The sequence below is a fragment of the Gorilla gorilla genome, chromosome 2 (assembly GCF_029281585.2).
Source record: "Gorilla gorilla gorilla isolate KB3781 chromosome 2, NHGRI_mGorGor1-v2.1_pri, whole genome shotgun sequence".
Taxonomy (NCBI): Eukaryota; Metazoa; Chordata; class Mammalia; order Primates; family Hominidae; genus Gorilla; species Gorilla gorilla.
This window is the reverse complement of record NC_086017.1, coordinates 142,399,685-142,427,308: the sequence shown is the minus strand read 5'-3', so window position 1 is coordinate 142,427,308 and position 27,624 is coordinate 142,399,685. Positions and strand designations below refer to the sequence as shown.

General features: G+C 39.5%; 1 protein-coding gene across 32 annotated transcripts in view; it reads right to left on the bottom strand.

Moving 5' to 3' along the window:
* The window catches only part of NEK11 (NIMA related kinase 11), a 323,672-nt gene that overhangs the window by 106,280 nt on the left and 189,768 nt on the right, over positions 1-27,624 (bottom strand). For all 32 annotated transcript variants that reach the window (XM_063704183.1, XM_063704186.1, XM_063704189.1 and 29 more), the window contains 2 exons: positions 15,293-15,453; positions 492-552 (listed from right to left, as the gene is read on the bottom strand). In XM_063704183.1, the coding sequence (XP_063560253.1) occupies positions 492-552; positions 15,293-15,453 (222 nt within the window). The remainder of the gene's footprint in view (positions 1-491; positions 553-15,292; positions 15,454-27,624) is intronic.

The window sequence follows — 27,624 nt, the reverse complement described above, 5'->3', positions numbered from 1 at the left end:
GAAATAGGGCTTTATCCCTGAAGCATAGCAATCCTATTTATTGAGACTGACAATGCTAAACAAGTTTTAGTTTTGTTTTTCAGACCAAATCTCTTCAAATAACTGACTGACCTTCGGAGTAATGGTCCTCCCAGCTTAACTGAATGTACTGTGCTCTCTGCTTCTAAAGGACAAGTTAGGTAGGGAGGTTCCTTTTTCCAGAAACTGCAAAAACTTGTTATTATGCACTGCTAGGCTGCCATTTGATCACAAGGGACCACTGAATTTCAATTATTTCATCCTTGGAGACTAAGAGTTACTTACAATAATAATAAGCAATTTTTCTTTGAGTTTCCTGGCCCTTGGGTCAGACATTCAACTTCTATTGGCCTCAGTTTCTTCATCTGTTATACTAAGATATCAGACTTAAACACCTGTAAGATTTCTTCCAAGTTATTCCAAGATGATCAGTAGCTGTCAATGTATTTTGAAGCCTAAAGGTACTTACTCACCTAGAGAAGTGCAACCCAGGACATTTTCCAAACACCAGGCCAATGCTTCGATATCACTGTCCTGTCAAAATAAGGGAGAAATGTTTATTTTCCCTGTATGGTAGAAGGATACTTAATAACATGGAAAAATGTTCTTACTACATTTAGGCGAAAAAAAAATCTGGTTCCAAAATTATTTCAGTATAATCCTATTTTTAAAAAGAAAAATAACTTTATGTATATCTACATCACTCTCTCCATAACAATCTCTAGATTTATTGCTCTATCTCTCATGGCAAAAACATACAAAAAAATGTTAGCAGTGGTTTTGACTAAAAGGTTAAATTATGAGTGATCTTTATTGTCTCCTTCGTGTGCTTATGTCTTTTCCAAATTATCTATAATAAATACATATTAAATCTATAAATATAGTAAATGCTATTAGAATAAAAGAAATATTTTATTCAATTTACAATTTAGTCAATACAGCAGAAATCTAATGCATTTTTTCCCTTGGAGAACTACTAGTTCTTCTTTGGAAATGTATGGTCTTCAAGGAGTGCTAAATCTAAGAATATCACTCGTCATTTACCTTAACCCTCATTAAGAGTCAGACTTCCCCCATAACGGTTGGGGAAATCACAGAACTGTATTTGATTAAAAATATTGTCTTCAATACAAAATAAATCTGTCCTCTACCAAGCAGGCTTGAAATAATCCAAAACAGCATCCTAATGATCTGGGAAAGGTATTAATTATTTTCAGGTTTGTGGTTATACTAAGGAAAATTAAGAATTTATGGCTGGGCACAGTGGCTCACGCCTGTAATCCCAGCATTTTGGGAGTCCAAGGTGGGCAGATCACCTGAGGTCAGAAGTTCAAGACCAGACTGGCCAACATGGTCAAACCCCGACTTGACTAAAAATACAAAAATCGGCCGGGCGTAGCAAAGATTCAGTCAAAGAAAACATCTTTCAGGAGCATATTATGGCCAGTGTGATTGAGAATTATGCTGCTGATTGGAACTTTTGCATTTCTTCCCTGTTTCATAATTTAAATTGAACTTTACTGGAGCTAAGTGGCCTGAGAGAGTAACTGCATCTTGCTAGATAACAAATTACAGTGTCACCAGCCTTCAGTCATCTCAGCCAAGTGCTGGGAAGCCAGATTTTCAAATGCTGTAAAAATAACAACGGCTTCTTTGTTGATGAACTTAAATGTTCTTCAAGTCTCCTTCCTCCATAGCCACAAACCCCTCCATTATAATAACATGCCTTAGAGGCATGAGGAATATATTGTAAGATTCAATTCTGAAAAACTGTCCCACAGATTCAAGTTTAGTCAAATGCCCACATTTTTTTCAGAAACCTATGCAGTCATTTCACTAATGAATTAGACATTGCTTTTATGGAGGAATGGTAGCTGTTCTCAAAAGGTCCAGTCAGATCCGTGAAGTACATGATAACTATCAATGCCTGCCTAGCAGCCACAGGAAAAAACTATCATATCTGAAGGAATCTCCCTTTTTAGACAATGTCAATATACAAATATTGAAAATAATGTTTTCTCTAACAATTCCCATTTATTTTTAATCTGGAAAATATAGAAAATTATCAAAGAAAATAAATACCCCAAATCCCACTGCTATTAATACAAACACACACACATAAACATATATAGTCAGTCTTTTCTATATACATCTATCTCTTAGATATTTCAGATCATACTATATATCTATGCTATATGCATGCCTATCTTTTAGATATTTGAGATTATACTATATATGTACGGTATATGTGTCTATACATAAAATACACAAAAAACAGTACAATGTACTGTTGTACAATATTGTTTGGAATATTAAATTTATTAAAGGGAGTTGGTACTGATATAAAAAATGTCTATGTTTTTAGAACACACATTTCAGTCACTGCATTCTCAGGTATTCCAAGCCAAATATGATGACATCAATAGATTGCATTTTAAAAACACTGTTTGGTTTTTCTGTTTCCAAACAGAAAATGTACAATATTGTTCAGACTTTTTTCTGACGCTATTAAAAATTCTTCAGAAGCATAATTTTAATGGCTGGACCATTGCTCCCTAAAGGCATATCATATGTATTTATCCATACCCTTATCATTGGACATCTAGATTGCTTTCATTTTATTTTGTTTTAAAGAATACTGCAATGACTATCTTTACACATACATCTTTGTTTCATGTTTATTGTTATTTCTTTAGGTTGGCCCATCAGAAATAGAATTATTGGGTCAAGGAATATGACAATTTAGAAACCCTCTCTTTCTCTGTTCTTACTCTTTTCTCTACACTCCTACACTTCCCAACGAGTACATTTTCTTCACAAGGAGCTAATATATGCCTTCATATTTATTTTCATTCTCCTATCTATTAAAATATGGTCTCTGTCAAGAAGAGATATGACAGATCCATTAAAACCAAAATGGTTGATAAAGTTTATGTGTTATCTCTCTCAGGATATTTGTATTTCATAAGGCATATGACCTCATATCAGAGGAGTTAATTTCTAATAGGAAAAGTTTAGGCAGCAGCAAGCAGGCAATCTCAAAGGAGAAAGTCAGATGGGGTCTTCACAGGATTGTAAAAATCACACCATGTAGATCTTCATTTAGTTATCAGGCAGTTGTTTGACAAAATAATCCAGATGATCTCCTCACTTAGAGCTAGTCATAATGAAAGATTCAATTCACAAGAAAAAAACTGTGTCACTTCATTATCCAGTTGTATTTCATTCAGAAAATATTTATTAAATTAAAAGGGGTTGGAACTGATATAAGAAAATGTTTATGTTTTTAGAACAGACATTTCCGTCACTGCATTCTTGTGTATTCCAAGCCAAATATGATGACATCGATAGACTGTATTTTTAAAATACTGTTTGCTTTTTCTGTTTTCAAAAATAAAAACCTGTTTCTAACAACAACAACAACAACAACAAAAACCAATTATGTGTCAAATGTATACAAAGACAAGGAACAGAGATGAAGCCTTAGCCTCCCATTTGGAGAAAAATAATCCTTTTCTGACAGTTTGTTTCTCAAGCTGTTGCTGACAGTCACTTATCCAAGAGACTCTGGTTGTGGTGTACTGTCCAAGCTGCAGCCAACTCCAGTGAAAAAGGTGCAGCAAGGTAGGAAAGAGGTTTTGCCACACCTATTAGGGAACAAACCAATAAAAACCCACTCATGGGAGAAGCCTAGTTCTAAGAGGTTTGTTTTTCCCAAGTCTAAGAACAGTTAGCCTTTCTGTGGATAAAGATTCTGAGAAAGGAGCCAGAGGAAGGCAAGGCTTAAAGACATAAGATGCCATATTCTTCCCTCCTCCACTATCCACAGTGAACTTGCCCTCGCTAAATGAGTTAAAGGGAAAAAAAATTACATTGACTAAAAACAATAGATAAATGATTTGGTTAAGAAAAATATTGACCAAGTTTGAAACTTAAAGAGTTGGAGATGAAAAACCAATGACAGGGTTTTGTTTGAAAGTTAGGTAAGTGAAAACCATTTACACAGTTCTCATTGAAGCTGAATGGATAACTAAGGGAATGATATCTGTAAAATGATAACTATATATAATATTATGTATATTGTTTGGTAACAAATGAATTGTGACTGTGTGAATGAATGAATGAATGAATGAAAGCTACCTAGCTGCCACAAGAACTTAGTTTGGGATGAGAGCTCAGTTTGAGCACCAGCAGTCCCTCAGAGATTGCATATCTATCTTTAGATGTTCTTGAGAGTCTCCCAAAAGGTTATTCTTTTGCTCACTGCTCCTTCACCTTGAAGGTGTGAAAACTCAGCCATCTGTCTACATCTAGCACCCTCAGCACTCTCCTGGCTGGTAGGCTATACTGACTCCCGAAGGCATATCTAGAGAAGGCTTGGCACATATCAACACACACATAGATAGGTTCAGAGCTACAGAAGTGTTTTATGTTTCCAGTGGCTGAAAGCTGCTCTGAGTGAGAATGGATGCATGCATGCTTTCATGCTGTGCTGCAAGGCTTGACACCATGTCCTCCATCTGCCAAACAATCCTGAGCAGGCATAGACCTATAAATGTACATATAGAGTACGCATAACCTTCTATCACAGCCCCAGCTAGGAGAAGTGCTCAGCTGAGCTTCATCTTGCTCAGACCCCAGGCACGTCCTCAGTCAACCTTATGTCAACAGATGTTAGGGTATAAAGGGGCTGATTTCTTTCACCTCTTGGTCACCTCTTCTCTCAGAGCCATCCCATAGAGAAGTAAATCCCACCAAATCATGCAAAACCCTCTTCCTCTTCCCTCCTCACCCAGAGTCACTCTGGACCCATGTTTTTTTCCTGAGAGGCTTCATTTGAGTGTATCCAGACCTTCTTGAAGCTGTGGCCAGGCACTGTCCACAAGCAGCCAGGAAGTGGCCTCAATGCAGGCTGAGGACCTATAGAGCTCATCTATCTACATGAATATTGCAACTCTGTTGTAGTTTTTTTGTAGTTTTTCTTTTTTTGATGTCATTATTAATGATGCATTATTTTTATTGAGATAAAATTTGCACATGGTGAAATGCAAGATCTTAAGGGTACAATTCTATGAGTTTTCAAAAATGTATACACCTGTGTATATGCCACCTAAAGCAAGGTAAAGAATATCTCTATCACCCCCAAGATCTTTTTGCTCACTATGATCTTTTTGCTCACTATGCAGTTTCTGGAACGTTCCCAGTGTTTTCATGACCTGGGGCTTTCCCTCACTCTCTGTTCCCTCTCTGTGAAGCACTCTTCTCCCAGTTCCCTTTTGTCCCATCAAGGGCTGGCTCCTTTCCATCCTCCAGGTCATGGCTGAAAAGTCAATCTCTAGAAATTCTCCTTGACTTCCCTTATTAGTAAGTCTTCCCTAACCCCCAAATGCCCATTCCTCTATCACTTCAGCTTCTTTGTTTTCTAGTTGCTCTTACTTCTTTGTTTGTGTCCTGGCTAATTGGCTAGCTGTACCACTAGACTGTACACTGCATCCGTTCATTCATGTATTCCACAATATCTACTAAGTATTTGTTCTGTGATAAACACTGTTCAAGGTGCTGGGAATATAGCAGTGAAAAAAAATAGAATACCTGCTCTACTGGCTTTCATTCTAGTAGAGGGAGACAGGACATAAAAGAATAAGCAATAGTGGCAACTCAGACGGCAATAAAGACTATGGAAGAAAATAAAGTAGGGGAGGAAAGACGGGATTCTCAGTCCAGTGAAAGCTATTTCATATAAGGTGGTCAGAGTCCTCCCTGATAAGATGACATATAAACAGAGACTTGAAGACAGGGAGGGAGCAAATCATTTGTGTATCTGGCGGGAAGAGCATTCAAGGCTCCCAAAGGCAGGGACATGCTTGGTGTGTTCCAGAAACTGGAAAGAAGCCAATATAATAGGGGTGGAGTGAGTGAGGGCAATTCTCGTGTTGATGGAAGAGAGGGGCTTAGTGAGGTGATGATGATGAAGTACTGAAAAGCCTTTCTTTGCTTTGAATGAGACGGGAGGGTTATTAGGAGACCAGTAAGAAGCTATGACAAGGTGATGATGGCTTTGGCAGTAGGAATGCAGGTAGTAAGTAGTGGTCAAATTCCAAGTATACTTTAAAGGTCAAGCCAATAGGTTTTGCTTATGGATTGGATATGAATGTGAGTGAAAGGATGTCAGTCGAGGTTGGCTCAGGAGGAGCTAATTTGGACTGAGGGTAGAGTATATGAGGGGCTTAACTTTAGTACATGTTTATTTCAGGATGTCTGTTAGAGACTCCTAACCCTACTCCCAGGCAGACTGGATATGTGAGTCTAGAGTTCTTTCGTACATGCTTATTTCAGGATGTCTATTAGAGACTCCTAACCCCACTCCCAGGCAGACTGGATATGTAAGTCTAGAGTTCTGTGAAAATAGAACTGAAGAATAGAAGGCACACATTTAGGAGCTGTCAATCAATAAATACTATGTAAATATGTAAGGCTGAGTGAGATCCCATGAAGGTGGAACTATGTCTATTGGGTTCACTACCATATACCCAGTGCTTAGACCATTCAAATATGTGATGCATAAATGAATGACCCAAAAAGTAACTCATCTATGTTGCATTTTTAAAAGTGTTTTCTTGAGACAGGGTCTCATCTGTTGCCCAGGCTGGAGTACAGTGGCTTAATCATCGCTCACTGCAGCCTCAACCTCTTGGGCTCAAGTGATGTTCCTGCCTCAGCCACCCAAGTAGCTTAGTGCCACCATGCCACCATGCTCAGCTATTTTAAAATTTTTTTGTAGAGATTAGGTCTCACTATGTTGCCCAGGCTTCTCTCAAACTCCTGAGCTCAAGCAATCCTCCCACCTCAGCCTCCCAAAGTGCTAGGATTACAGGAATGAGCCAATGTACCCAGCCCCACCTACTTTTTTCTCCAAGTTGCATTTTTAAACTATCATCTACTCTCCCACAAATGGTGTCCAGAACAGCCCTGGAAATTGTCACTAAGTTACAGAAACCAAAACACCAAGGTGACCTTATCCATCTTCTTCACACTCAGATGTACCTTTCACATCTCAGCTTGAACTCATTAGAAGCCAAGCCCTTGCTTATATGCATTCATAATTCATAGGAAGGCAGAAGATGCCGTTTAGCACAAAGCCATAGGACAGAGCTGATGGCACCTTTGTGAGGCCTTCCCTGAAATCAGGAAGCTAATATCGTAACTCCTATCTCACTACTGATGGTGGCCTTCTGCCTTAAAGTGTGTGCGGTGATAGGAACACAGAGCCACATCTGCAAAACGCAAACTGCCAACAAGCCCCCACAGCTCCCATAAGACTAAAAGCCTCTTTCACTGAATTCCGAATTGCTGAAACGTGACTGTCAACGTGTCCACATTTCACTGCTAATGCCTTGTTTATTCTGCATTATTAAAACCTTCTAACTGCAGCTGTCTCTTATTAATGCCCAGGTTCTCGGCAAGTCAATGCCTGTGGGATTGCTTTAGGGTTTCAAAGACATTCATAGGTATCCAATGACAGAACTCTTCAGACACTTAGAATTATGGTTTAGAAATGTAAAGGATAAAGAGACGAAAAAAAAAGCAGGGCTGATAGAATGGCAACGTAACACCTACCCAAAACAGGGCAATGGACTTTCCAGGAACTGGTGAGGCCTGTACTCCCTCTGCAACAATCCATTTCTAGAATTCCAGCACAGTGAAAGAAAAGCTACCTCTAATCAATCCTTCCACTTGCTCTTTATTAACTACTTAATCTCTTTCCACTCTATACATACAATAGCCTAGAGAAGAAAGTCCTGCAATTTAAGGGAGGTTTATTGCCACAAAAAGACAAAATAATTTTTCAGTCCAAAAGATAGTCATTGTGATACACAGTTGTTTATTGCAGATTTCTATTTTTAACTCTAGTTCTAGCTTTACTTTTACTTAAATCCCACAGAGTAAGTGAAAAATGTAGCCCTGTGATTTAAACATGATTTTAAATCATCAGCTCATAGTTCATTTTCACACACTTTGGAGCTGTCACTTAGGTCCCAAGAATCTCCTTTTCTTCTCCTTTACCAACTTCTACATTAAGTTCTATACTTACTCCAAATTCCTAATAGTTGGTACAACGAATATTTGCTGGTTTAAACCCCAGCTCTGTCATTGGATGGGGCAACTTAGGTCAAATTAGTTATTCTGTCTGTTTCATAGTCTTCTCATTTGTAAATGGGTGAGAGATGTTAATTGCATTAAGTGCTGTGAGTATGAATGGGATAAGGCATGTAAAGGGTTTGGCACAACACCTGGATGCTGCAAGGTAGCTCTGTCTTATTATGACTGGTGTTTTCCCAGGGATGACATAGACCCCTGTGCCTTCAGATTACCAGGTTATGTGGGAACAATGCACCCCCAACAATGGCCCACATGTGTCACAACCCTTTCCTCCCCGGCTGGACACCATGAAATGGTATTTACTCTCCCTGTCTAGGTGAATGAAATATTCAGAAAATTAAAATAAATTTCTGATCACAAAAAAGTTGGATGGGACTTGTATTTTTCTGTTTGCCAACACTGTTTAGGATGGTTTTCATATTTTTTGCAGGGTTTCTGTGCACCATATGGTCAGGGCACCTCAGCTCTGATGATAGCTAGGGAAACAGGGATTAATGTAGGGTAGTGGAGGGAGAAGATTGTTGGAGAGAAAAGCACTAGAGGGTCCATTGCAACTACTCTTATCAGCTGTGTCTCACCACTCTCACCCCAAAGTTCCAGGAGCAGCACAGCGGAGCACAGGGCATCTCACAGTGAAGGTCACCGTCCCTTTATTTGCCCATTGACCTGTGGACCTCTGATCAGCCACCAACAAGGGAGACTGTGGGGCTGGTGACCTTTCCATCTTCACACTGAAGGGAACACTCAGACACTTTGCATTCCTGCTCAGATTTGCTTTGCCCTTTTTTCACCCTATTGCCTTTCTCCTTTTTCTCCATGCTTTGGTATTGGGGTGAAAAATGTAGGTGTGATCCTAAACCTTATAATGGACCTAATTTTAAAGACTTAATGTCTAAGCCTCCTACAAAGCCCACAAACTCACGCATGTACCCCCTGAACCTAAAATAAAATAAAGGCCGGAAGAAAAAAAAAGAATAGTATATCAAATTGTTAAGAGAAGTAAGTGATATAATGTAAAAAAAAAAAAAACCCCACTGTGCTGTATTCCACAGCAAGGTTTGACTGGTCCTAATATGACTAGCAATGAGCTATGCTTTGATCTGGACAAGAAATTGGAGAGAGAGAAGGGGGAAGAATCATGATGGAAATGAGGGCTGGGATGGGGGTAGGGGTGGAAATTGTCACCTCAAAGTCTCTCCTTTGAGCAACACACAGTCTACAGAAGGCCCATCACCTAGAAGGAATGACACACCAAACTGGGAGTATCCACTAACACTTTAGCAAGGCTGATGGCTTTACAGCCTGGGACGCAGGCCAGCGGAATGCTAATGGAAAAATGATCGACAATCTGAAACAGCTGGGAGTCTGCTTTTTAGAACTGATGACCTCTAAGTTTGATTTAAGACAAAAAGTGTTTCTTCCCAAGTATGAAGGTAAATTAATTAGGTCAGATCATGTAAAAATAACAGGCAAATAAGTCCCACTACTGGGACTCAACAGTTCTGGCAACTTATCTTAAAAAAGAAAAGGACATAGTAGGAGGAGATAAATCTGTATCCCATAACAGATGAGAGATGTTGGGTCTTTTTTGTTTTACTTTTCATAACTCAGCACTCTTCCTGGAACTGGTTTAAATTTTGCCTTGTACATAACACAGTTATTCTGTTTAGTAAAAAGGTCTTGCCAGAGTACCAGATAATGCAATGGCCCTGCAGCTATTTCCTTGCACCTAATGCATTTACTCTATCATCAGTGGAGGAGAAGCAATTCTAATTGTTGTGCAGAGGAAAGACTGTATGAAGCAGAGGCTAAAAATAAATTCATACAGTCCAGTTCTGCTACTTACTAGCTGTGTGGTCTTGGAGATGTAACTTAATTTCCTTATGCCTCAGTTTCCTCTTGTGTGAAGTTAGGATGTCACAAACAGTATCTTTCAAGGGACCTAGGTTTTAAAGTCAGCACTTGAAATATCCTCCACTGCTGTTTCTTTTTTGAGCAAATGAAATAGCTGATTTGCACTTAGGGACTAGATTGTGTGAAAAATATGTATCTTAAATACTGGAAGTCTACAACAATAATTCAAAGCAACAAGAGGCTTACAATCTGAGAGATGCAGGAACTGAGATGCAGTAGAGGGACTGGATTTATATCTCTCAGCTCATTTTGACTCTGGAGCATTCAGTAAAGTCACATGAAATCCCTAACTCATGATCCCTTCCTTTCTCCTACCTTCACCTTCTCCTTTATCTCTGCCTTCTCCCTTATTTGAATTCCAGCCAGTTAAATTCTAGTTTGATGCAGTTCATCTAGAATATATGCATCAGAGTTGTTGCAAGAATTAAATGAAATAATACACCTGTGACAGCCATGAGATATGCCACTTACAAGTCCCTTCAAGATAGACCCTGCTGCAAGGAGTCTAGTGATCTGACAGCCCTCGGCTACAACACCTTCGGGATCCAATGCAGGGTCCACGCTGAGGCCCTGCTCTTCCCAGGCAACTCCCAGGCAATGTAAGCACTATGGGGAAGTTAGGGCCAGGCCATTCTTTCCCAGTGCTGGACTCCAGCAACACACCTTGCGCTCCCTCTTGACAGGGCCAAACCTTTTTCAGAATTGCAGTGCAGCCTAAGGCTCCCATCCAATTGCTCCCTCTCTCTCTCCCTCCCTCCCTCCTTCCCTACCTTCCTTCCTGCCTGCCAGCCTGCCTGCCAAGGTTTTATCAGAATTGCACTGCAGCCTGAGGTTCTCATCCAACCTTCCTTCCTTCCTTTCTTCCTTCCTTCCTTCCTTCCTTCTTTCCCCTCAAATATATCAGTATGGTTTAAGACTCCTCCCACCTACTTGATAGGAATTTCCTTTTTATTTCTAATTCTGTCTCATCACCTGCTTCCTGGAGTACCTGAACTGACACAGCATGCAAAGTACCGAACATAGAATGAAGATTCTGGAAATACTAGCTGTTACTGTTATCATTACTATGATCTGATTAAACTAATGACTCGACTAACAGCAGGAACTCTTGGAGGCACCTACCATCATGACAATCAGATCCAAGGGTCCTCAGCAGAATCTCAGGCCTTGCCTATCACATATCCAGTTCTCTGCCCCTGGGACAATGTTCCAAGAAGAAAATCAATTGTTTTTCCTAAGAATTTCAAAACCTCTGAATGATTTGGGGAAAAAGCATTGAGAACTTCAGAATTAACTGGAATAGTGGAACTCTGCTGCCTTTCATCTTAGGAAGAACAAACACCATAGTCCTGAAGAGCCTTCTTAAAACAAGCCTCGGTGACAGCCACATTCATTAAACAAAGCCCTTCCAAGGAAGATTTGTGTCGAGTCATTATTGTCCACCTACTATGTGTATTACTGGATGCATCTGAGCCATTTATTAGTCTTGGAGAGAAAAATGATAGTCAAGGCAGCAAAAGAAAGACAGAAGAGTCTGTGAAAACACTCCTCAGCCTGCAGCCCTAAGCCATGTCCATTAGAGCGCATAAAACACTTTTTAGTGACAGGTTGCACAAGTGTTGTGGAGAACCCTGTTATGACGGCAGCTATAAACTCAATTCTCCTGAGATCTAAGATGTTGGCTCCAATTCAGTGACCACAGACTTGGCAGAGGAGCCATCAACAATATGATAATGGCTTGTGATAAAGGTTTTATTGATGCTGTGCTTATCACAGCAGAGAAACAGTTGGCAATCAGCAGCAATTAGGTGCTTAATAAAACTGCTTTGGAGACACTGCTACTAAAAAGATTGTCATGGGTGGCACAAAGAACTCAGCAATCAATCTCAATGAAGTCCATGGCTGTGTTTCTTTTTGAAAGCACTTCTTTCATCAAAATAACTATGTGACTTTGGCTCCATCTAAAGGAAGGGGAATCAACTTTGATCTGATTACACACATAGAAGGCATTTGTGTGATGACCACCTAAGCAGACCCTGGCACACTCAGAGGTCCAGGGCAAGACCAGGGAAAGGGGAGAAGAGGCCAATTTGAGAGATGGCAGTAGGTCTCTCTCAATTCACAAAGTTGACCAAGACTGAGTTCTGTAGTGTAATTTGTATGTTGCTAATGAAAATAACCTGAAAGGGAAGAGTCCACATTCATCACCTTTGGGGAAGGAGAAACTATATTGAATTACTGGAAGAAAACAAATGGGGTTGTAATTACCTGTCTCTAATACAAATTACTCTATTGTGTAATTGTTTTTGCTACTCTATACAAATTACTCTATTTTTTGCTACTCTATACAAATTACTCTACTGTGTATTGTTTTTGCTACTATAGAATGTATATTGACCTAGAATGGACTTGGCAACACTTCTGTTTCCCTTATGCCAAGTCCATTCTAGGTCAATATATATTCTATAGTAGCAAAAACATTGACTTGAGAATGTGACTGATGTGGGCCTGAGGCATGAGTCTGATCCTTGCCTAGCTATGTGACCACAGGAAGGCTACATCTCTCTCAGAAACTAACTTTCCTCAATTACAGTGAGCAGAGATCATGCCACTGCACTCCAGTCTGGGCAACAGAGCGAGACTCCGTCTCAGAAAAAAAAAAGAAAAAGAAAAAAAAGAAAATAGGAATAAGATAACTACCCAACAGGGTTTGTGAGACAAAATACCACCATGTATGTGAGAGGCTGTATTTAGTCTGTTCTCACACTGCTAATAATGACATACGTGAGGCTGGGTAATTTATAAAGAAAAAGAGGTTTAATGGACTCAAAGTTCCACATGGCTGGAAAGGCCTCACAGTCATGGTGGAAGGCGAAAGCCATGTCTTACATGGCAGCAGGCAAGAGAGAATGAGAGCAAAGTGAAAAAGGAAACCCCTTATAAAATCATCAGATCTCATGAGACTTATTCACTACCATGAGAACAGTATTAGGGAAACCACCCCATCATTCAATTATCTCCCACCATGTCACTCCCATAACACACGGGAATTATGGGAGCTACAATTCAAGATGAGATTCGGGTGGGGATATAGCCAAACCATATGAGAGGCCTTAGCATCTTGTCCCATTACTTAAAATCAATCGCAGTCTGTCATGTAACATGTGATAGACATACAACCCAGAGAACAAAACTGCTGCCCTTATGTTTATCATCTGCCTTAAGACTAATAAGAAGGAATTTTTTAAAAATTACTTAAAAGCAAGTTAGAAAATCTCACTTTAACATTAAGGAGTTTTGGCAGTATCATAAAGAGGTACTGGATACCCTGACTGGGTAACTTCATAATAATAATAGCTAATATCTCATGAAGTATTTTATTAAATTCTGAGCATTATTCTAATTACTTTATATTGATTACTTCATTTAATCCTCAAAACCACTCTGTGAGGTAGAAACCATTATTCTCCCACTTTACAGATTAGAAAACTGAGGCACAGTGAAGTTCAGTAATTTGAACAAGGTCACGTAAACCGCAAGTTATAAAGACAGATGCAAGCAATCTGATTTCCAACCCTATATTCTAAGTGCCAAAGATGGATATTCTGAGACTGGAAAAATTGTATTTCCTGACCTAGGAGCTGTTTGCCATATAGTATTTTATTCATGTGGTTCTAAATGTTTTATTTTCTTAAAAAACATTTCTAAGTGATAATATTAGTAGCTAAAATTTTACCGCTTGATGCTTTGACCAAAAATTGAGCACTGTATGTATTTTGCATATCATGTGTTTTGCAACCATAGGCCCAGAATGCTCTGTAATGCTTCAATAATATCCGTTACACTTGTTTATGACAGTGGCTCAGAAGGTAGTAGAAATTATATTTTCAATTTGTGGTAGGAGGTGCTGTTGTTTTCCAGATTCCGTTGGAAAAAAATGGGGAAACGGTATAAGCAAAGTTTTTATTTTGGCATTCTGAATCCCCCCTTTAGCTGTATTTTTCTCAAAATGTATTTGTTTCTCTCTTCATGTATTTGTCTCCTAAATTATCTCTCTCTAATCCTTTCTCTTTATCTCTTTCTCCTCTTTATCTCATCCCTTTTTTTGCTTGGCCCCATACCTGTACCCTACTAGTTCCCTTCTCCTTGCCTCTCTCTCCTAATATCAAATTGGAGAGCACTTCTTACTGCTTTTATTTATTGAATATTATGACATATAATCTTTATTAAAATGGTTGAATGGATTTAAGTGGCTGAATGGATTGAATATTATGATATATTCCATAATCTTTATTAAAAATGGTTGAATGGATTTTTGGAGCAAATCATCTTCGCTCCAAAAATCATCTCCTATAGCTGAGTCTTCACTCAGTTAGGTGCCCTTTGGTAGACTTTTATTTTAGTAGCTGCATGGTTCTCAGTTAAAAAAAGCTTCTGTAACTCATGGAAGTTTAGGATTGGAAGGTAAGAAGAAAAGAAGGTATGTATGTACATTGCCCAAAGCTTTCCCCTTCATCTTCATATGCCTCTTGCTTTTTATTCCTCTCTTGCAGACACTCAACACTGAAAGCACATGTCAGGGGTGTTTCTTGACCTATGGCCCATATAAGGCTTAATCTTGCTATAGTTAAAAGAGATCTACTACAAGGGCATAGGGCATATACTCGGAGAGACCTCACCACTTAAGCAAGAATGTGTCCTCAGAGGCTAAAAGTAGCTAGAAAGATTATCCCCTAAGCCCAGGATCTTTGGTTCTGATCCCCAAAACTAAGTCAGTCTTTACAAATTTTATTTGCACTCAATTTGTGAATATGACCCCAAAATATGATTACCAGACAGAAAAGTATATAAAAAATGCCATTCTCTCTGCTAAAGAGATACTTGCATTTTTTAATTCAATAGCTGTATACGAAGCCCTCCTCAGTGTGCAATATGGTGTGTGCCATCTCCCAACCCCCCAAATAAGTGCAGCGTGCTCCAGGTCTTCCCCCATCAACATGGTCCAGATCAGATTCTCCAAATTCCATAGGGCCCTGCCTGCCTCTGGACCTTGAAAAGCCAGACTTACCACAAGTAGCTATTATAATAACCCTGTTCCCCATGTCCCCAACTTCACCTTATAAGACTTCCTTTCTTCTCTGGGAGAGTCCAATCAGTACCTTGAACAGTTCCATGGCTTCCGACAGGGAGCATTACATACCTGTTGGTTCGTTCTGTAAGCAGGCTGGGATCCCTCATTCCTGATTTCTTTCTCTGGTCTTTCTAACGCTATTTCTTCTTCCTCCTCATCACTCTCTTCACAATAGGAATCAAATGCATCAGCGTAGTACTCTTCAGCCACAAGTGGGTCTTCTGGGATCTCTGAAATAATGAACAAACAACAGTCAGATACTACCAGTTATTAAAATTATAATGAGGTAAGAATACTGTATCTTTTCATAGGGATGTATATTTTGCTTGCACTGACAAAGCTTCCATGGAGTGTAGAGCTGAATCTCAGCTTCCTGGAAGTATTTGGTTGAATGTAATAAACACTCAGCAAAATAAAACCAGTAGAGGAAAGGAGGAACATTTCCATTAGCAACTACCTTTTGAAGGTAAGAAAAAAATCATTAAACAAGAATAAATAATATGCTTTAACATTTTGACATTTGGAGGCATGAATCCTTATTAAAAATGAGGAAATTTAGGAGCAAAGGTAGGACAAGATGTCCTGGCTGAAGGGTCCTATTACACAACACACATAAAGTTTTTAGCATAGGAAGTTGGAGCAAAACTACCACAGCATTTTTCCTAGATATTTCTTTTTTTTAAAATGTTACTGGTAAGACCAAACAAGATGAATAGGATATATAGCAGCATCGTTTTGGCAAGCTGGGAAAAACACAATTCTTTTCTAACAGATAATGATGGCTTTCGAGATGGAGTTCACTCTGATGGGTCCTACTTACTCAACCTTATATTCAGCACTTATTTTAAAAAAGAATACCCACTTAAGCTGATGACAATAAGCATCTACCCAAGTTACCTGATGCAACATTGTTAGTAACTAGCATAAAGTTGGTGTTTATACAATCTTCAGTGAAGAAAGGCCATGAATGGATCACAAGAAAGCATAACAATATAAACTCTAATTTACTAATGGGGGGCTAGAAATAAAGAACTACCCAAACAACTACCCTTGGGCTGGGGGAGGAGAGAATTAGAATACTCAGCTGCAGCAAAACAGTAGGCATTTTAGACTTTGCACCATACTCAGACTTAAAATTTTTCTTCCAAATTGTAACACATTATTTTTCAATCTATTGTTGCTATTTCTGGTCTAGTGGGAAAAATATGAAATTTGGGGTCAGAAAATCAAGGCTAGAATCTAGCTCTTCCACCTTTTAGATGAAAATTTGTGCAAGAGACTTAAACTCACAGAGCTCCAATTTCTGTGATAAAATTAACATAAGTGTAATCTAGTAGAGTGGCTGCTGAGATTGAGTAATAGAATTCTCATGAAAGCATCGGTATGCAGGGAAGTTTCATACAAATGTTCACTCAATTTCCAAGTCTGTACAAATGGGCTTTTCATTAAATGAGTCCAGAATCCTTTGAAAGTAAGATACTTAATGGATGTAGAATTCCCTGGAAATAGAAGATGTTAAAATGTGTTTGTTATCTATGGTTTCCCACTAAAACATAAAAGGCTGCTGTACAGTAGAATAAAAATTAGTCAGCTCAAAAGACAAAAATTACATATTTTCAAAATTGCCTTTGCCAGTTCCTTAGAAAGCAGTGTACTAGGGATCTCATACCTTCTCTCAGCAATTTCAACACAGCGTATTTTTTTTTTTCACATCAGTTCAGATCACTGATTTTCAGCTGAGCAAGACATGAGATAGAATACTGTTATGGAGAAGCCATAGTTTTTATTATTTTTATTATTTATATTGAAATAATATATATTATTTTTATTAAACGTGGCTTCTAGTCATTATATCAAGAAGATACCTGCACGTGTCTGTATGTACACATATATATATAACATACCTATACACATATGTACATGCATATAGAACTTCAATACCTTTTGCATACAAGTGGTTTTTGGTTACATGGGTGACTTTTGTAGTGGTGAAGTCTGAGATTTTAGTGCACCCTCACCGAGTAGTATACACTGTACCCAATATGTAGTTTTTTATCCCTTACCTCCCTCCCACCCTCCTCCCTTCTGAGTCTCCGAAGTCCATTATACCACTCTGCATGCCTCTGTGTACCCATAGCTTAGCTCCCACTTATAAGTGAGAACATATGGTATTTGGTTTTCCATTCCTGAGTTACTTCACTTAGAATAATGGCCTCCAGCTCCATCCAAGTTGCTGCAAAAGACAGTATTTCATTCTTTTTTTAATGGCTGAGTAGTATTGCATGGTGTATATATGCCACATTTTCTTTATCCACTCATCAGTGATGGGCAGTTATGTTGGTTCCATATCCTTGCAATTGTGAATTGTGTTGTGATAAACATAAACATGCAGGTGTCTTTTTGCTATAATGACTAGAAGCCATGTTAATAAAGATCTTCATTTTACTTACACTGAGAACGACAAGAGAATCAAAGCATGAGAAGTGTATGAAAACTAAAATCTCCTGAGAGATCTCCAGTTCTGCCATCAAGTAGGGGCATGTGCTTGCTGAGTGGAATGAAAGACAGAACCATATGATGTCTTCTTTCTCTTGCCCACCCTCAACTCTCCCTGAATCTCTGTGTCTCTTTCTCTGAGTTGTCCATTCTCCCTCTTTCCCCACTCTTTTCTACTTCCTCTCCCTCTCCTTGAGTCTCTTTGTCCCTTTGACAGTTATTCATTCTCTCACTCATTCATATTTTTCCCTCTTGCTCTCCCATTTTTTCTTTATCTTCATTCCTCCTTGTCCACTCCCTTGGCTTTCAAACTATGACACGGTAAGAAATATCATTTACATTGTTGCCCAGTGCACAGAAATGTGCTTATATATGTATGTATATAAATATCTTTATAGTCGAAACAAAAGTTTCATACATCAAGACCTACTTACCCAAACTACATATGACACACTCTGGTGTTTTTCATTCTGTTCAATTATTTTTTTAATGCTGGTTGCAGCTCACTAAACTGACCTCTCAACTTGCAGTTTGAAAAACACCCCAACCTAGCTAGAGAGGCCAACATTCAGAAACACTCCTTTAGAATGCTGGCTTTGGCATAAAAACAAAATCTGCATTTAAATCAAGCCTCTAGCAATAGCTCTGTAACACTGTGTTATTTAAGCTTCCTGCACTTCAGTTTTCTCCTCTATAAAATAAAGATGATAATATTCATCTCATGGAATTGTTGTGAACATTACATAGTATAATGGATGCAAAGTATGTATCAAATAAGGCAAACACCCAGTAGTTTTTCCTGTAATACCCAACACCAGGAAGAAATAACAGTCATGCATCACTTAACAATGAGGATATGTTCTGAGGAATATGTCATTCAGGTGATTTCATCATTGTGTGAACATCATAGAGTGCACTTATTACAAACCTCGATGGTATAACCTACTACACATCTATGTTTATGTGGTATAGCCTATTGCTCCTAGGCTACAACCCTGTACAGCATGTTACTACACTGAATACTGTAGACAATTGTAATACAGTGGTAAGTATTTGTGTATCTTAACATTAAAAATGTGCAGTAAAAATACACTATAAAAGATTTTTTAAATGGCACATCTGTACAGGGCTGTTACCATGAATGGAGCATGCAGGACTGGAAGTTGCTCTGGGTGAGTCAGTGAGTGAGTGGTGAGTGAATGCAAAGGCCTAGAACATTACTGTACACTACTATAGACTTACAAACACTGGACACTTAGGCTACACTACATTTATAAAAAATGTTTTCCTTTCTTCAATAATAAATTAAGCAGCTTACTGTACATTTTTTAAACTTCTTGACTCTATTGTAATAACACTTAGCTTAAAACACAAACACATTGTACAGCTGTACGAAAATATTTTCTTTTTTTCATATCTCTCCTAACTAGGAGATAGTCAATAAGCATTTTTTCTTTCTTTTTCTTTTTCAACTATTTTGTTAGAAATGAAGACACAAACACACACATTAGTCTACTGCTACACAGCGTCAGGATCACTGATACCACTGTCTTCCACCTCCACATCTTGTCCCACTACAAGGTCTCTAGGGGCAGTAACACACACAGAGCCTCCATCTACTGTGATAACAGTGCCTTCTTCTGAAATACCTCCCGAAGGACCTGCCCAAGGCTTTTTTACAGTTAATTTTTTTAATAAGTAGAAGGAGTACACTTTAGAAAAATGATAAAAAGTATAGCAAGCCAGGCATGGTGGCTCACTCCTATAATCCCAGCACTTTGGCAGGCCGAGGCAGGCAGATCACCAGAGGTCAGGAGTTCGAGAACAGCCTGGGCAACATGGAGAAACCCAATCTTTACCAAAAATACAAAAAATTAGCTGGGTGTGGTGGCACACACCTGTGGTCCTGGCTAACTGGGAGGCTGAAGTGGGAGGATCACTTGAGCCTGGAAGGTGGAGGATGCAGTGAGCCGAGATCATGCCACTGCACTCCAGACTGGGTGACAGAGTGAGACCACACCTCAAAAAAAAAAAAAAGTATAGTAAATACATAAAGTAGTCACAGTCATTTGTCATCACTATACTGTACACAAATATATGCATTACACTTTTATATGACTGGCAGTGTAGTAGGTTTATTTACCCAGCATCACCACAAGTATGTGAGTGGCTATGTTGCTCTGCAATGTTATGATGGCTATGATAGCACTAGGTGTTGGGAATTTTTCAGCTTCATTAACTGGACCACCATTGTACACGCAGTCTGTCATTGACCAAAAGATTGTTATGCAGTGTATGACTGTATTAGACAATTGCAAATATATACTCAAGTTTAAAATATTTATTTATTTTAAATAGAATAACTTCTCAAAATCCATACTGAACCCAACTGAAATGGGCAATATGGAATCTTGCCTCTCTCTGGTTTCCTTTCTGTGGACTCCACAGGAGCTCACAGGCATTTCACCACACTGTTCACCTCCCACTGTCCTTCCTGTCCACTGATTCCGTCAAGGTTTCCTTCAAGCAGCTCAGAAGAAACCTCTGCAAGGGGGGTTGACAAATATGTTCTGTAAAGGGCTAGATAGTAAAACAATTTTAGGCTTTGCAGATTACGTGGTCTCTGTCACAACTACCCAACTCTGCCTTTGTAGTGTGAAAACAGACAATACATAAATAAATGAGTGTGGCTATGTCCCAATAAAACTTTATTTACAAACATAGGCAGTGGACCAAGTGATATCTCTACAACACAGACAAACCTTTCTTTTGTTAAAACACTAAGCTCCTCTTCCCAAAACGTAGCTCATTGTGTACAGACAGCCTTAGACCCTTTCCCTCTCCTACCTAAGATTCCCTCCTAGAAGGGGAAAAAGGAAAGAAGTGGCCAGGGAAAAGTGCCATTCTGCCACCTAAGTTATGAAACAAACTGGAATGAATCTGTCTCCAGTATTTCTTAAGTAAGCACCACTAATTTGGTGCTGCCCACAAAAGGACTCATTTTCATTTTCAAAGGGAAAAGTCAAAAGAAACGTAAGTCCGTTCAAACTGTGTTTGTCAAGCCTCATGTTTTTCATACATAGACCCAATTTGAAGCCTTGTTAGCTTAAGATTCCTTTCTCCTGTCACTAAGGGGAAAAGACTCTGATAAATAGCTTTAATTTCCTTGCACCCTGAAGTCAGCCTCATAATGGGTATACTGGAGTGGCATTCCAGATCTTCTGTATGCCAGGCAAGCAGTAACAGAATGTGTTTATGAAGGAATCCAATAATGGCTGCACGAGTTCGGACACAGATGTTTCAAATCCATGCTGGAAAAACGAAGACATCACCCTGTTCCAGGAAAATGATGGCCTTTATCAGATCCTTCAATTAAGACCCAAATAAATGCCTTTCTCTAAGACTTTTGTGAGCATCAGGATCACCTGCGGGCTTGTTAAAACGGATCTCTGGGTCCCACCCCAAGACTTGCTGATTCAGCAGGTCTGGTGTGGTACCTGAGAATGTGCATTACTCACAAGTTCCCAGCTGATGCTGATGCTGCTGGTTTGGAGGCTGTACTCTCAGAATCACTGCTCTAGAATGTGACTAGTTCAAATAAGAGTATACGCTATAATAAAATCTAAAAGATTTTATACTATTTCTACATATTTCAACCTTTGTATGTTAAAGACAAAACGTAAACGTAAGAAAAACTTTACCTTAGAAGAGCTCAAGTTACTGTGCTATTAGTTGTCTAAATTGCTTAAAATCTCCACGGAGGTATAAGTAATTGAACTACTCCCATTTTGTTGATAGAAAAGAACAAAGCTAAGGGTGAGCAGCCCAAAGTTATAATCTTTATATTTGTGTGCATTTTACAGTTTAAAAAGCACGTTGATATACATTTGATACCACAAAAATTTGATACCATTTAATAGCACAAAGATACCATTTGATCTTTGCAACAAGTCTTCAATGTAGACTAGAATGACATTTTTCTGTCCACTTTTCAGATAGGAAAAGTAAGGTTCAGACAAGCTAATGACCAACCGAAGGTCACACTGCTGCATCTGAATCCCCTTTCTTTCACTGAATAAGTCTATTTATGGTTAGTTAGAAATTTCCATCTTTGCTAGTAAAACCATTTCAGAAAGGTCATGATTATCTTTCTTGTAGCTCTGAAAGATATTAGACAACAAGGGATAGATTTTTGACTTACGAGATAGAAAAACTGAAGCTTAGTCATCCTGGTAAACTGTCTTAAGGGAGCTGGGAGAATCAGATTCAGCCTGAGCCTAGTTCTCACTACCATCTATCTCAGATGTGTCAAACTTGAGTGTGCCTCAGAATCAGCTGGAAGCCTTGTTAAAACAGATTCCTGCTCCCACACCCAGTGTTTCTGATTCAGTAGGTCTGGAATGGGGCCTGAGATTCTGCATTTCTAACTATGCCACTCGTCTGGAAACACACTTTGAGAACTATTGCTCTATCTTATAGAACCTTCGAGGAGAAAATGACATACAGATGCAACTGTTAAATGAGAAACTCCCTGTCACTTCATCTACTGCATTAGCTCTTTAAACTGCTAAAACGATCCAGATATACATTAACAATTTTTTTTAAAAAGAGTGTTTTCATAAAACAGGAACTTTGCCTGAAGAGAAAACCAAGTTTCCTCTAAAGGAACTTAGTTCCTTTTAGACATTTAGAAGATCTCAGCCTGTGGGCCCACCACCATCCCAAATGGTTTTAACCATTAGAATGCCTTAAGCAAATCTATGTGACAGCCTTCCCAGAATGGTTCTTAAAGGGTGGTCCCCAGAATAGCAAGAACAACATCACCTGGGCTCTTATTAAAAATAAAAATTTCCAAATTTGCCTATACCTCCAACCTACTGAATCAGAAACTGGGATGAAGGTCCAGCAATGTGTGGTTTGACAAGCTCTCCAGGTGATCCTGATGCACCCTTAAGTTTGAGAACCACTAATTCAGCACAATGACTGGCACTTTATGTCTGCTGAAATAAAAATCCCTTCTAATATTCCAGGTAGATGGTAAGCTCCAGGAGGGCAGAGGCCACACCCATCCTGCTTATCATGGTATCCCCAACACATGATTCAAAGCAGACACCCAAAACTTCTTGCTGAATAAATGAGTACATAAATCTCTAAGAGATAAGGACTTTCAAATTGCCGCATAATATCATATACAAAGAATTAATCTTTTGGGAGAGTAATGTGGAGAGGGGAAGCTGAGGGGAGGAAGGAGATACAGATGTTTTTCCTAAGACCCCCCCACCCCTTTCCTCTTTTTCACATACTTTGAACTTATATCTCAGATGTAGTCATACCTTTGAACTGCAAAAAATGTCTTCATCGTACTAAAACTTCCAGTTACATCCTGCAGGCCCACTCAGTCAAGTCCCAGAACTCAGTCAAGAGGACCCAGAGTGTGACAGCAAATGCTGTTAGGCTGGAGCTTTCTCCAGGTGCCCTAGAGTCTGCCCCGGACACCCTGCCTCTCTCTGCATATCTAATCATAGTTCAGCATTAAAGTTTGCGGAGCTGGCTGTCATGGGGCAGACAGAGGGTGGGTGGTGGGAGCCCTCAGCAGAAGGCAGCTACCAAAAGATGTCCATCTCTATTTTTCCTTTCTTTTCTAGTTTTCTGAAGAGGGTAATGGCTTTATTACACCAAGCCAGAAAATACTGAACAAGGCTATTATAAGGCTCTAATAAGAACAAACTGATTTATTCTTGTATCTCAATGTGGCCTCTATGAAGACCACGTTCATTCATTACAAATTGGGAGTGGCAGTGCTTAGAATGATTACAGTTACTATTTGTATTAACATGGCAGCCATCAAAGCATTTCTTAATTTCCCAAAAATAACATTTGTGGGTGTGAAAAACTGCTCAAATTCATTTTTTAATAAAAACATTAAAAATAAAAATATTATTTTCTCATATGTATAGGAAACCTATGATTAATATGCTACAACGTCCCCAAAACCATAAGATTTTTTTTTACCTTTTACATAAGGTAAAAGTCAATACTTTGAGAAGACACACAGACATAGGCATTGTGCTGAGTTGCCTCAATTTCCCCCAGAAGCTCCATTTTGTATAAGGTAAGCACAATTTAGATGAAAACAAAACGAAACAAAACAAACAAAAAACCAAAAAGAAATTGAAGTCAAAGTTAACTGGTGACATCTGCTGCTTCTGAGAAAAACTGCCTTGCACCAGAAGTGATGATACAAAGTAGTGACTAGGAGGACCAGCTGTAGGGTCAGATGGCAATCAAATTCTGCCTCCATTGCTTATTGGCTGTGTGACCTCAGGTGGGCTACTTCACTTCTCTGGGTCACGGTGTTCTCATTTGTAAGTGGGTGTAGTGGCTACTATCAATGCCCCACACAAATTCCCTTCCCAGACACACTCCAAAGTATAATTGGCACACCCTCGTCTGCTAGCTGCTGTGCATGTTGGCTGCTGTATTAAGTCAGCTAGAGCTGTCATGAGAAGATACCACAGATTGGGTGATTTAAACAATAGAAATTTATTTCCCAGAGTTCTGGAGGTTGGAGATTAAGGGGCCAGCAGGGTTGGATTCCTCTGAGGCCTTTCTCCTTGGCTTCCCTCTTGCTGCTTTTTCACAAGGTCATCCTCTGTGCATGCATACCCTGGTGTCCCTATCTCTTCTTCCTCTTTTTTTTTTTTTTGTATACTTTAAGTTTGGGGATACATGTGCAGAACATGCAGGTTTGTTACATGGATACACACGCATCATGATGGTTTTCTGCACCCAGGTTTGCTGCACCCATCAACCCATCATCCACATTAGGTATTTCTCCTAATGCTATCCCTCCCCTAGTCCCCCACCCCCTGACAGACCCCAGTGTGTGATGTTCCCCTCCCTGTGTCCATGTGTTCTCATTGTTCAACTCCCACTTATGAGTGAGAACATGCGGTGTTTGGTTTTCTGTTCTTGTGTTAGTTTGCTGAGAATGATGGTTTCTAGCTTCATCCATGTCCCTGCAAAGGATGTGAACTCATCCTTTTTTATGGCTGCATAGTATTCCATGTTATATACGTGCCACATTTGCTTTATCCAGTCTATCATTTTTGGGCATTTGGGTTGTTTCCAGGTCTTTGCTATTGTGAATAGTGCTGCAATAAACATACATGTGCATGTGTCTTTACAGTAGAATGATTTATAATCCTTTGGGTATATACCCAGTAATGGGATTGCTGGGTCAAATGGTATTTCTGGTTCTAGATTCTTGAGGAATCACCACACTGTCTTCCACAATGGTTGAACTAATTTACACTCCCACCAACAGTGTAAAAGCATTCCTATTTTTCCACATCCTCTCCAGCAACCCTATCAAAAAGTGGGCAAAGGATATGAACAGACTCTTCTCAAAAGAAGACATTTATGTGACCAACAAACATATGAAAAAAAGCTCATCATCACTGGTCATTAGAGAAACGCAAATCAAAACCACAATGAGATACCGTCTCATGCCAGTTAGAATGGCGATCATTAAAAAGCCTAATCTCCTCTTCTTATGAGGACACAGTCAGATTGGCTTAGAGCCCACCCTATCAGCCTCGTTTTAATTTAACCACCTCTCTAAAAGCCATGTCTTCAAATACAGTCACATTCTGAAGTACTGGGGGTTAGGGCTTCAACATATGGCTTTTAGGGGGGACTCAGTGAAGCCTATAACAGTTGCTGACAGCACACAGATACTCTATTCTCCACAGAATTGTTCTTGGATCAAAGAAGCCCTCCTTACTGAAAAGATGATGCCACATCTCTGCCCCAGGGGCAGTCCTGGCCAATGACTGAGTGACTTAAGGTAAAACCATCTTTGTGGTGTTACTCATGCCCCAGAGCTCCCTGTGTGAGCAGACTGAGGCTAGTCTCCAGCTGAGACCACATCCTTGCTCAGCTCCTTTTATCTGGACACAGCCCCCAACCCCACACCAAACTCTATATACACACACCCACATCCTTAGAGCTCTCCACAATAAGATACATGCACCAGATACCCATCTCAGGCTGTGCTTCTAAGGAACCCATCTAAAGACTTGGACATTATAACAAAAATATCTTGACTCATGGTTACAAAACAAAATATAAAAGATAAGTGACACTATACAGTAAGATAAACATCTCTTAAAGGAAAATAGGTGCCAGCAAAGTCACATTCTTTAATATTATAACTTTAATCCTCAGACCTTCAAGAAAATAATAGAGCCCACATCTGTGGCACTGCTAAAGTGAGTCCTTTGTCAGATACCAATTACATCTCAGATGACTAAATTTTTTTCTCTCTGGAGGTTTAGTCTCCTGGCCCTCTTCAAAGTCTTCTTAAAATGCTTCATCTTGCATAATGTCCAGAACATGGTAGATGCTCCATAAAATGGCACTTATTAATTTAGTAGGTAGAAAGATTCGCGTTTATAATTGTTGTGGTGAGAATTTTTTTTAAGAAATTGTATTTAGAAAAATACCTAATAAAAGTGCAGGGAAAGAAAATGATATGATCCCTTCTGCCAGGGAACAAGAGGAGGGCTTTGGCCCTGTTCCAGAAAGGTGGAGAGAAAGAGAGTGGGAGGGGCCAGAGTGAGATGGTGGCCGATCATGTGCTCTGTAAGACGCCAAATTCACCCGAAACTTAGCATAAATGTACCATCTAGGTTTGTGGGAGTACACTCTATGATGTTTGCTCAATGACAAAATTGCCTAAGGACACATTTCTTAGAACACATCCCCGTTTTTAAGTGATGTGTGACTGTACACATAAAGGGCCAACAGCACAGCTAGAGGAAAACACTTCCCAGGCAGAGGTCACCTGTCCTTCAGGATGACAGCTGAACTCTCCCAACAAGATAAAAACCACTCCTAAAACCCCAGCTTTCCATTCTCCCAGCAGCTTATAAGGATACCCAGTCTCTCCCTCTCCTGTGCCTTCCCCGGCACTATTAAAGAAAAAAAACTGACTCTTTTGATACTTTGCTGTTTGGGAAAAGGCATTTTATCCATCTCAAAACTTCAATTCAACATATATTGTATTTTATTTTTTCCTTTTCAATTTTTAAAAGCAATCTCTCTCCCCACTGTGAACCATGAAATAGTTTATCAGAGTTATGCAGTGAGTCATCGGCTGGGCCTCGAACACTGTTTTCACGGTGTCCTAGTTCCCGGTGACAGCAGTTAAGATTGCTCACTGGAGCTCAGAAGTCATAGAGAGGGAAGGGCACACTCTGAGACCCACAATTGTTCCTTTCCCTGGTGACTCATCCCCTTTTATGATACCATGGGCCCCTGCTGGAGGTCCCAGAGAAGCTGTTACTCCACATGCCAAATGGCTGCTGCATTTCTATTTCATTACAAAGAGCCCCCTCTGCGCCCAAGGGAAGCAACTGTAATTTTCAATCACTGTAACATTTAGTGGGACTGGAGGCGTGCAGCAGCATATTTGCTAAGAAATGTTTCAAACCAATGTTCAAGCCAGAGAAGAATATGGACAGCCCCCAGTGAAATAAACACACTCATATTCTGAGGGAGAAATGAACAATCCAGGTATCTTTTAACACTCAGGTCTGCAATCATCTCCTATCTTCCATTGGCATCATGTCTTACACAGGCTGCTGCAGAAATGTTTTGAACCAAAGTTCAAGCCAGAGAAGAATATGGACAGCCCCCAGTGAAATAAACACACTCATATTCTGAGGGAGAAATGAACACTCCAGGTATCTTTTAACACTCAGCTCTGCAATCATCTCCTATCTTCCATTGGCATCATGTCTTACACAGGCTGCTGCAAGCCTTGCCTAATGCACTCACCATGTGACTCTCCCCTTTCAATGATGCCCTCGCTGCCAATAAAATTGAGCATAAAATCTTAA